The sequence below is a fragment of the Oncorhynchus nerka genome, linkage group LG13, assembly GCF_034236695.1.
Source record: "Oncorhynchus nerka isolate Pitt River linkage group LG13, Oner_Uvic_2.0, whole genome shotgun sequence".
NCBI lineage: Eukaryota > Metazoa > Chordata > Actinopteri > Salmoniformes > Salmonidae > Oncorhynchus > Oncorhynchus nerka.
The window spans coordinates 4,537,513-4,550,012 of NC_088408.1; the positions used below are offsets into that span (position 1 = coordinate 4,537,513).

Sequence of the window (12,500 nt, forward strand, 5' to 3'; positions counted from 1 at the left end):
CTCAATACACACCACACACACACACACAACACACACACACCTCACACACACACACCTCAACACACACACCTCAATACACACACACACACACACCACAACACACACACACACACCACACACCCCAACACACACACACACACACCTCACACACACCACAATACAACACACACACACACCTCACACACACACCTCAACACACACACCACCTCACACACACACACACACCTCAACACACACACAATACACACACACACACCTCAATACACACACACACACCTCAACACACACACACACACACACCAATACACACACACACCTCAACACACACACACACAACACACACCTCAATACACACACACACACCAACAACACACACACCTCACACACACACACACCTCACACACACACACACACCTCAAACACACACACACACACCCAACACACACACACCTCAATACACACACCACACACACCTCAATACACACACACACACCTCAATACACACACACACACACACACACCTCAATACACACACACACACCTCACACACACCTCAATACACACCCACACACCTCAATACACACACACACACCTCAATACACACACACACCACACATACACACACACACACACACCTCAACACACACACACACACACACCTCAATACACCACACACACACCTCACACACACACCACCACACACCTCAACACACACCTCACACACACACACACCTCCACACACACACCACACACCTCAATACACACACCACAATACACACACACACACACCTCAATACACACACCTCAACACACACACACCCTCAATACACACACACACACACCCAATACACACACACACCTCAATACACACACCACACACCACAATACACACACACACCTCAATACACACACACACCCTCAACACACACACCTCAACACACACACACACACCTCAATACACACACCACACACCTCAATACACACACACACACCACACACCTCAATACACACACCACACACCTCAATACACACACACACACACCTCAATACACACACACACACACACCTCAATACACACACACACCTCAATACACACACACACCTCAAACACACACACACACACCTCAACACACACACACACCTCAACACACACACACACCTCAACACACACACACACCTCAATACACACACACACACACACACCTCAATACACACACCACACACACACACACACCTCAATACACACACCACACACCTCACACACACACACACCTCAAACACACACACACACCTCAACACACACACCTCACCATACACACCTCACACACACACCTCAACACACACCTCAACACACACACACACCTCAATACACACACACACACCTCAATACACACACACACCTCACACACACACCTCAATACACACACACACAATACACCACACACCTCAACACACACCACACACCTCACACACTCAACACACACACTCACACACCACACATCAACACACACACACACCTCAATACACACACCTCAATACACACACCACACACCTCAATACACACACCACACACCTCAACACACACACCTCAACACACACACACACCTCAATACACACACACCTCAACACACACACCTCAAACACACACACAATACACACACACACACACCTCAACACACACACACACACCTCAATACACACACACACACACCTCAATACACACACACACACACCTCAACACACACACCACACACACACACACACACCTCAACACACACACCACACACACACACACACACCTCAATACACACACCACACACACCTCAACACACACACACCTCACACCTCAATACACACACACACCTCACACACACCACACACCTCAATACACACACACACCTCAACACACACACCTCAACACACACACACACACCTCAACACACACACACATACCACACACACACACACCTCAACACACACACACACACCTCAATCCACACACACACACACACACCTCAACACACACACACACCTCACACACACACACACACACCTCAATACACACACACACCTCAATACACACACACACACCTCAATACACACACACACACCTCAACACACACACACACACACCTCACAACACACACACACCTCAATACACACACACACACCTCAACACACACACACACACACCTCACACACTCAACACCACACACACACACACACACCTCAAACACACACACCACACACCTCAATACACACACACACAACACCACCACACACACACACACACCTCACACACACACACCTCAATACACACACACACACCTCAACACACACACACACCTCAATACACACACACACACCTCAATACACACACACACACCTCAACACACACACACACCTCACACACACACACACACCTCAATACACACACACACACCTTCAACACACACACACACCTCAACACACACACCAACACAACACACACACCTCAACACACACACACACCTCAATACACACACACACCTCAAACACACACACACACCTCAACACACACACACACACACTCACACACACACACACACACACACCTCAACACACACACACACTCAACACACACACTCACACACACACACACACACACCTCAACACACACACACCTCACACACACACCTCAACACACACACACACACCTCAACACACACACACACCTCAACACACACACACCTCAACACACACACACACACACACCTCAACACACACACACCTCAATACACACACACACACACACACACTCACACACACACACACACCTCAATACACACACCACACACCTCAACAATACACACACACCTCACACACACACCTCAAACACACACACCACCACAACACACACACACACACACCTCAACACACACACACCTCAACACACACACACACCTCAATACACACACACACACACACACACACACCTCAATACACACACACACACCTCAATACACACCACACACCTCAATACACACACACACCTCAATACACACACACCTCACACACACACCTCAATACACACACACACACCTCAACACACACACACACCACAACACACACCTCACACCACACACACACACACACACACACCTCAACACACACACCTCAATACACACACCTCAATACACACACACACTCAATACACACACACACCTCAATACACACACACACACCTCAATACACACACACACACCTCAATACACACACACACACACCTCAACACACACACCCAATACACACCTCAATACACACACCTCCACACACACACACACCTCAACACACACACACACCTCAATACACACACACCTCAATACACACCACACACCTCAATACACACACTCACACACACACACACACACCCTCACACACACACACACACCTCAACACACACACCACACACCTCACATACACCTCAATACACACACACACCTCAATACACACCACACACCTCAATACACACACACACACCACAATACACACACACACACCTCAATACACACACACACCAACACACACACCTCAACACACACACCTCAATACACACACACACCTCACACACACACCTCAACACACACACCTCAATACACACACACACACCTCAATACACACACACACACACCACAATACACACACACACACCTCAATACCACACACACACCTCAACACACACACACACACCTCAATACACACACACACAATACAATACACACACACACACCTCAATACACACACACACCTCAATACACACACACACCACAATACACACCTCAATACACACACACACACACCTCAATACACACACACACACCTCAATACACACACCAACACACACACCTCAACACACACACCTCAATACACACACACCTCAATACACACCACACACCTCAATACACACCACACACCTCAATACACACACCTCACACACCTCAATACACACACACAATACACACACCACAACACACACACCTCAACACACACACACACAACCACACACCTCAACACACACACCACCTCAACACACACACCTCAACACACACACCACACACACACACCTCAATACACACACACACACACACACACCTCAATACACACACACACACACACACCTCAATACACACACCACAACACACACACAACACACACACCACACACACACACCTCACACACACACACCTCAACACACACACCACACACACACACCTCACACACACACCTCAACACACACACACCTCAACACACACACACACACCTCAACACACACACACACCTCAATACACACACACACCACAATACACACACACACACCTCAATACACACACACACACCTCAATACACACACACACACACACACACACCTCAACACACACACCTCAATACACACACACACACACACCACCAATACACACACACACACACACCTCAATACACACACACACACACAACACACCTCAATACACACACACACACCTCAATACACACACACACACACACACACCTCAATACACACACCACACACACACACACCACACAATACAAACACCACACACACACACCTCAATACACACACACACACACACACACACACCACACACACACACACACACACACACACACACACACCTCAATACACAACACCCACACACACACACACCTCAATACACACACACACACACACACCTCAATACACACACCACACACACACACACACTCACACACACACCACACACACACACACACACACCTCAATACACAGACACACACACACACACCTCAATACACAGACCACACACACACACACACACCTCAATACACACACCACACACACACACACACACACCTCAATACACACACACACACACACCTCAATACACACACACCACACACACACACACACCTCAATACACACACACCACACGCACACCACACACACCTCAATACACACACACACCACAATACACACAACGCACACACACACATACCTCAATACACACACACCACCATACACCAACGCTATCATGTATACACGCGCTTACACACACACACACACACTGATCTGTGTCTCTCTGTCTCCCCAGCGAGGATGAGGCTAAGCAGGGAGCCCGGAGGTTAGCCCGCACCCTGCAGAAACTGGGCTTCAAGGTATGAGAACTAACCTGTTCATGACCCGTGTGGTTGTTGGTAGAGCGTGGTACTAACCTGTTCATGACCCGTGTGGTTCAGTTAGTAGAGCGTGGTACTAACCTGTTCATGACCCGTGGGGTTGTTGTTAGAGCGTGGTACTAACCTGTTCATGACCCGTGTGGTTGTTGGTAGAGCGTGGTACTAACCTGTTCATGACCCGTGTGGTTGTTGGTAGAGCGTGGTACTAACCTGTTCATGACCCGTGTGGTTCAGTTAGTAGAGCGTGGTACTAACCTGTTCATGACCCGTGTGGTTGTTGGTAGAGCGTGGTACTAACCTGTTCATGACCCGTGTGGTTCAGTTAGTAGAGCGTGGTACTAACCTGTTCATGACCCGTGGGGTTGTTGTTAGAGCGTGGTACTAACCTGTTCATGTCCCGTGTGGTTGTTGGTAGGGCGTGGTACTAACCTGTTCATGACCCGTGGGGTTGTTGGTAGAGCGTGGTACTAACCTGTTCATGACCCGTGGGGTTGTTGGTAGAGCGTGGTACTAACCTGTTCATGACCCGTGTGGTTGTTGGTAGAGCGTGGTACTAACCTGTTCATGACCCGTGGGGTTGTTGGTAGAGCGTGGTACTAACCTGTTCATGACCCGTGTGGTTCAGTTGGTATAGCGTGGTACTAACCTGTTCATGACCCTCTGTGTGTGTGTCTGTGTGTGTGTGTGTCTGTGTGTGTGTGTGTGTGTGTCTCTGTGTGTCTCTGTGTGTCTCTGTGTGTCTGTGTGTCTCTGTGTGTGTGTCTCTGTGTGTGTGTGTCTCTGTGTCTGTGTGTGTCTCTGTGTCTGTGTGTGTCTGTGTGTCTGTGTGTGTGTGTGTCTGTCTCTGTGTGTGTGTGTGTGTCTGTGTGTCTGTCTCTGTGTGTGTGTGTGTCTGTCTCTGTGTGTGTGTGTGTGTGTGTGTGTGTCTGTGTGTCTGTCTGTGTGTGTGTGTGTCTCTGTGTGTGTGTGTGTGTGTGTGTCTCTGTGTGTCTGTGTGTGTGTGTGTGTGTGTGTCTCTGTGTGTGTGTGTGTGTGTGTCTCTCTGTGTGTGTGTGTCTCTCTGTGTGTGTGTGTCTCTGTGTGTGTGTGTGTGTGTGTCTCTCTGTGTGTGTGTGTCTCTCTGTGTGTGTGTGTGTGTGTGTGTGTGTGTAGGTGAGGTTCTCAGAGTTCAAGGTGGTGAATGTCCTGGCAGTGTGCTCCATGCCCTTCGCCATCCGACTCATCGACTTCACCAAGAACAACCGGCCCATCGCCAGGTAAAACAGACAACGACGTCACCCCAGCAATGGATCACACACACACACACACACACAGCAGTGTGTGACCGTGTAGATGAGGCCTTTCTATAGTAAAGGGTGTCCCAGCCAGAACAACCCATAGGGCAGGAGTCCAGCTCTTGTTACTGTAGTGAGACAGCTTGATGTACAGGACACCCCCTGGACAGGACACTCGTCAAGAATCAATGCTATATCTTTAATTGAAATGCTCTTTGATTTTGGTACAATCTGACATTCACTGCTGTTCAAAGTTTTAGGGAAACTGGCCCATAGATTTTAAATTCTCAATGGGAATAGATGACGTGTCCTTACCATGTCCTTACTGTGTCCCAGGAGGGATGTTCCCTCTGGTCTCTTGACCCTCCCACCCCTACAGGAGGGATGTTCCCTCTGGTCTCTTGACCCTCTCATCCCTACAGGAGGGATGTTCCTGCTGGTCTCTTGACCCTCCCACCCCTACAGGAGGGATGTTCCCTCTGGTCTCTTGACCCTCTCACCCCTACAGGAGGGAGGTTCCCTCTGGTCTCTTGACCCTCCCACCCCTACAGGAGGGGGTTCCCTCTGGTCTCTTGACCCTCCCACCCCTACAGGAGGGATGTTCCCTCTGGTCTCTTGACCCTCCCACCTACAGGAGGGGTGGGAGTGGTTCCCACTCGTCTCCGTCCTGGCAACCCGATGATGGAAGCAGCTTCCCCCTGAAGCTAGGACAGCAGAGTCCCTTCCCGTCTTCTAAAAACCTGCCCTCTTCAAATAGTATCTTAAATAGTCCTACAGCAACCACGCCAAACCCCCCTTACTAGCTCTGATCTTGCTACTTTTTGTTGAGGTAAAAAATTACTACGAATGTGTGATGTAGTTGTCCCACCTGGCTTATCTTAAGATAAGAGCTTCAGCTAAATGACTAAAATGTCAAATGTCATGGCAAAATGTGTAGACTTGCAGGACATGAATAAAATAAAATTGTCCCAGGGTCCTTAGCTCAGTGATGAGCTTTATTGTTGAACCGCTGAGCTGTAGTCAACGAACAGCATTCTCACATAGGTGTTTGTTTTGTCCAGGTGGGAAAGGGCCGTGTGGAGTGAAATAGAGACTGCATCATCTGTGGATCTGTTAGGGCGGTATGCAAATTGGAGTGGGTCTAGGGGTTTCTGGGATAAATGGTGTTGATGTGAGCCATTTACTAGCTTTTCAAAGCACTTCATGGCTACAGACGTGAGTGCTACGGGTCAGTAGTCAGTTAGGCAGGTTACCTTCGTGTTCTTGGGCACAGGGACAATGGTGGTCTGCTTGAAGCATGTTGGTATTACAGACTCGGACAGGGAGAGGTTGAAAATGTCAGTGAAGACCCCTGCCAGTTGGTTAGCACATGCCCGGGGCACACGTCCTGGTAATCCGTCTGGCCCTGCGGCCTTGGGAATGTTGACCTGTTTCACGGTCTCACTCACATCTGCTCACCCACACACTACTCTATAATGACAAAGTGAAAACATTATTTTTGATTTTTTTTTTTTGCTAATTTAGTGAAAATTTATTTACATAAGTATTCACACCCCTGAGTCAATACATGTTAGAATCACCTTTGAGTCTTTCTGGTTAGAATCACCTTTGAGTCTTTCTGGTTAGAATCACCTTTGAGTCTTTCTGGGTAAGTCTCTAAGAACTTTGCACACCTGGATTGCACACATTACTTTTAATACAATTCTTCAAGCTCTGTCAAGTTGGTTGTTGACAAGTCATTTTTAAGTCTTGCCATAATACTTTCAAGCCTCCGAAACATTCAACTCCAGTGTATATTTGGCCTTGTGTTTTAGGTTATTGTCCTGTTGAAAAGTGAATTTGTCTCCCAGTGAGTCTTTTTATCCTAAAAAACTCAAAAGTCCTTGCCGATGACACGCATACCCATAACATGATGCGGCCACCACCATACTTGAAAAGTGGTACTCTGTGTTGTTGGACTTGCTCCAAACATAACTCTTCGTATTCAGGACATGAAGTTAATTTCTTTGCCATATTTTTTGCAGTTTTACTTTAGTACCTTGTTGTAAACAGGATGCATGTTTTGGAATATTTTTTATTCTGTACAGGCTTCCTTCTTTTCAGTCTGTTATTTAGGTTAGTATTATTATTATTATTATAGTAACTACAATGTTGTTGATCCATCCTCAGTGTTCCTCCTATCACAGCCATTAAACTCTGTCCTTTAGGTTAGTATTGTGGAGTAACTACAATGTTGTTGATCCATCCTCAGTGTTCTCCTATCACAGCCATTAAACTCTGTCATTTAGGTTAGTATTGTGGAGTAACTACAATGTTGTTGATCCATCCTCAGTGTTCTCCTATCACAGCCATTAAACTCTGTCATTTAGGTTGGTATTGTGGAGTAACTACAATGTTGTTGATCCATCCTCAGTGTTCTCCTATCACAGCCATTAAACTCTGTCATTTAGGTTAGTGTTGTGGAGTAACTACAATGTTGTTGATCCATCCTCAGTTTTCTCCTATCACAGCCATTAAACTCAAACTGTTTTAAAGTCACCATAATGGTGAAATCCCTGAGTGGTTTCCTTCCTCTCTGGCAACTAATAACTTCACGACGCTCAGATATATATTCAAATTCTGCTTTTTTTTTTTTTTATTTATTTTTACCCACCTACCAATAGGTTCCCTTCTCAGTGAGACATTGGAAAACCTCCCTGGTCTTTGTGGTTGGAAAACCTCCCTGGTCTTTGTGGTTGGAAAACCTCCCTGGTCTTTGTGGTTGGAAAACCTCCCTGGTCTTTGTGGTTGGAAAACCTCCCTGGTCTTTGTGGTTGGAAAACCTCCCTGGTCTTTGTGGTTGGAAAACCTCCCTGGTCATTGTGGTTGGAAAACCTCCCTGGTCTTTGTGGTTGGAAAACCTCCCTGGTCTTTGTGGTTGGAAAACCTCCCTGGTCTTTGTGGTTGAATCTGTGTTGTGAAAATTCACTGCTCGACTGAGGGACCTGACAGATAATTGTATGTGTGGGGGTACAGAGATGAGGGACCTGACAGATAATTGTATGTGTGGGGGTACAGAGATGAGGGACCTGACAGATAATTGTTTGTGTGGGGGTACAGAGATGAGGGACCTGACAGATAATTGTTTGTGTGGGGTACAGAGATGAGGGACCTGACAGATAATTGTTTGTGTGGGGGTACAGAGATGAGGGACCTGACAGATAATTGTTTGTGTGGGGGTACAGAGATGAGGGACCTGACAGATAATTGTATGTGTGGGGGTACAGAGATGAGCGACCTGACAGATAATTGTATGTGTGGGGGTACAGAGATGAGGGACCTGACAGATAATTGTATGTGTGGGGGTACAGAGATGAGGGACCTGACAGATAATTGTTTGTGTGGGGGTACAGAGATGAGGGACCTGACAGATAATTGTTTGTGTGGGGGTACAGAGATGAGGGACCTGACAGATCATTGTTTGTGTGGGGGTACAGAGATGAGGGACCTGACAGATAATTGTTTGTGTGGGGTACAGAGATGAGGGACCTGACAGATAATTGTTTGTGTGGGGGTACAGAGATGAGGGACCTGACAGATAATTGTTTGTGTGGGGGTACAGAGATGAGGGACCTGACAGATAATTGTTTGTGTGGGGGTACAGAGATGAGGGACCTGACAGATAATTGTTTGTGTGGGGGTACAGAGATGAGGGACCTGACAGATAATTGTTTGTGTGGGGGTACAGAGATGAGGGACCTGACAGATAATTGTTTGTGTGGGGTACAGAGATGAGGGACCTGACAGATAATTGTTTGTGTGGGGGTACAGAGATGAGGGACCTGACAGATAATTGTATGTGTGGGGGTACAGAGATGAGGGACCTAACAGATAATTGTTTGTGTGGGGGTACAGAGATGAGGGACCTGACAGATAATTGTTTGTGTGGGGGTACAGAGATGAGGGACCTGACAGATAATTGTTTGTGTGGGGGTACAGAGATGAGGGACCTGACAGATAATTGTTTGTGTGGGGGTACAGAGATGAGGGACCTGACAGATAATTGTTTGTGTGGGGGTACAGAGATGAGGGACCTGACAGATAATTGTTTGTGTGGGGGTACAGAGATGAGGGACCTGACAGATAATTGTTTGTGTGGGGGTACAGAGATGAGGGACCTGACAGATAATTGTATGTGTGGGGGTACAGAGATGAGGGACCTGACAGATAATTGTATGTGTGGGGGTACAGAGATGAGGGACCTGACAGATAATTGTTTGTGTGGGGGTACAGAGATGAGGGACCTGACAGATAATTGTTTGTGTGGGGGTACAGAGATGAGGGACCTGACAGATAATTGTTTGTGTGGGGGTACAGAGATGAGGGACCTGACAGATAATTGTTTGTGTGGGGGTACAGAGATGAGGGACCTGACAGATAATTGTTTGTGTGGGGGTACAGAGATGAGGGACCTGACAGATAATTGTTTGTGTGGGGGTACAGAGATGAGGTAGTCATTCACTTATTATTGCACACAGAGTGAGTCCATACAACTTATTTTTACTCCTGAACTTGTCATAGCAAAGGGGTTGAATACTTATTGACTCAATACATTTCAGCTGTTCATTTTTTTAAATTAATTTGTAAAAACAAAAGTCTAAACAATTCCACTTTGACATTATGTGGTTGTGTGTAGATCAGTGACACAATCTCAATTTAATCTGTTTTTAAATTACGAGCTGTAACGCAACAAAATGTGAAAACGTCAAGGGGTGTGAATACTTTCTGAAAGTGTGTGTGTGTGTGTGTGTAGCTATGAGCCAGAGCTCCACCCCGCTGCCACCTACAGGATCAAAACCCTCAAGGCCACCGTCCAGGTCTTCTCTACCGGCAGCCTTACCATCACAGGTACACACACACACACACACACACACACACACACACACACACACACACCGTCCAGCGACAGCCTCACCATCACAGGTACACACACACACACACACACACACACACACACACACACACACACCGTCCAGCGACAGCCTTACCATCACAGGTACACACACACACACACACACACCGTCCAGCGACAGCCTCACCATCACAGGTACACACACACACACACACCGTCCAGCGACAGCCTTACCATCACAGGTACACACACACACACACCGTCCAGCGACAGCCTCACCATCACAGGTACACACACACACACACACACACCGTCCAGCGACAGCCTTACCATCACGGGTACACACACATACACACACCGTCCAGCGACAGCCTTATCTTCACGGGTACACACACACACACACCGTCCAGCGACAGCCTTACCATCACAGGTACACACACACACCGTCCAGCGACAGCCTTACCATCACAGGTACACACACACACCGTCCAGCGACAGCCTTACCATCACAGGTACACACACACACACACCGTCCAGCGACAGCCTTACCATCACAGGTACACACACACACACACCGTCCAGCGACAGCCTTACCATCACAGGTACACACACACACACACCGTCCAGCGACAGCCTTACCATCACAGGTACACACACACACACACACACCGTCCAGCGACAGCCTTACCATCACAGGTACACACACACACACACCGTCCAGCGACAGCCTTACCATCACAGGTACACACACACACCGTCCAGCGACAGCCTTACCATCACAGGTACACACACACACCGTCCAGCCTTACCATCACAGGTACACACACACACACACCGTCCAGCCTTACCATCACAGGTACACACACACACACACACCGTACACAATCAAACTTTTACGTCTTTTCACTTTTGTGGAAACTTGAAACCCGTGTCCAACCACACCCAACGCATTTCCTATGACTAACTTTGTCTCTGTGTCTCGTCTGTCTGTCTCTCTCAGGACCAAATGTTCAGGCTGTAGCCACGGCCGTAGAGCACATCTACCCCATGCTGTTAGAGTGTCAGAAACCCCTCCGCAAATAACACACACGGAAAAACAAGAACCGGAATGGAGAGAGAAAGAC

The 12,500-nt window shown here is 47.6% G+C and overlaps 1 protein-coding gene across 1 annotated transcript in view; it reads left to right on the plus strand.

Annotated features, from left to right (window-relative positions):
* The window catches only part of tbpl1 (TBP-like 1), a 31,809-nt gene that overhangs the window by 17,305 nt on the left and 2,004 nt on the right, over window positions 1–12,500 (plus strand). Inside the window, exons 5-8 of the mRNA XM_065026135.1 lie at window positions 5,127–5,190; window positions 6,364–6,467; window positions 11,278–11,372; window positions 12,377–12,500. The exon at window positions 12,377–12,500 is cut by the window's right edge and continues 2,004 nt beyond it. Of these exons, the coding sequence (XP_064882207.1) occupies window positions 5,127–5,190; window positions 6,364–6,467; window positions 11,278–11,372; window positions 12,377–12,459 (346 nt within the window). The 3' untranslated portion in view covers window positions 12,460–12,500. The remainder of the gene's footprint in view (window positions 1–5,126; window positions 5,191–6,363; window positions 6,468–11,277; window positions 11,373–12,376) is intronic.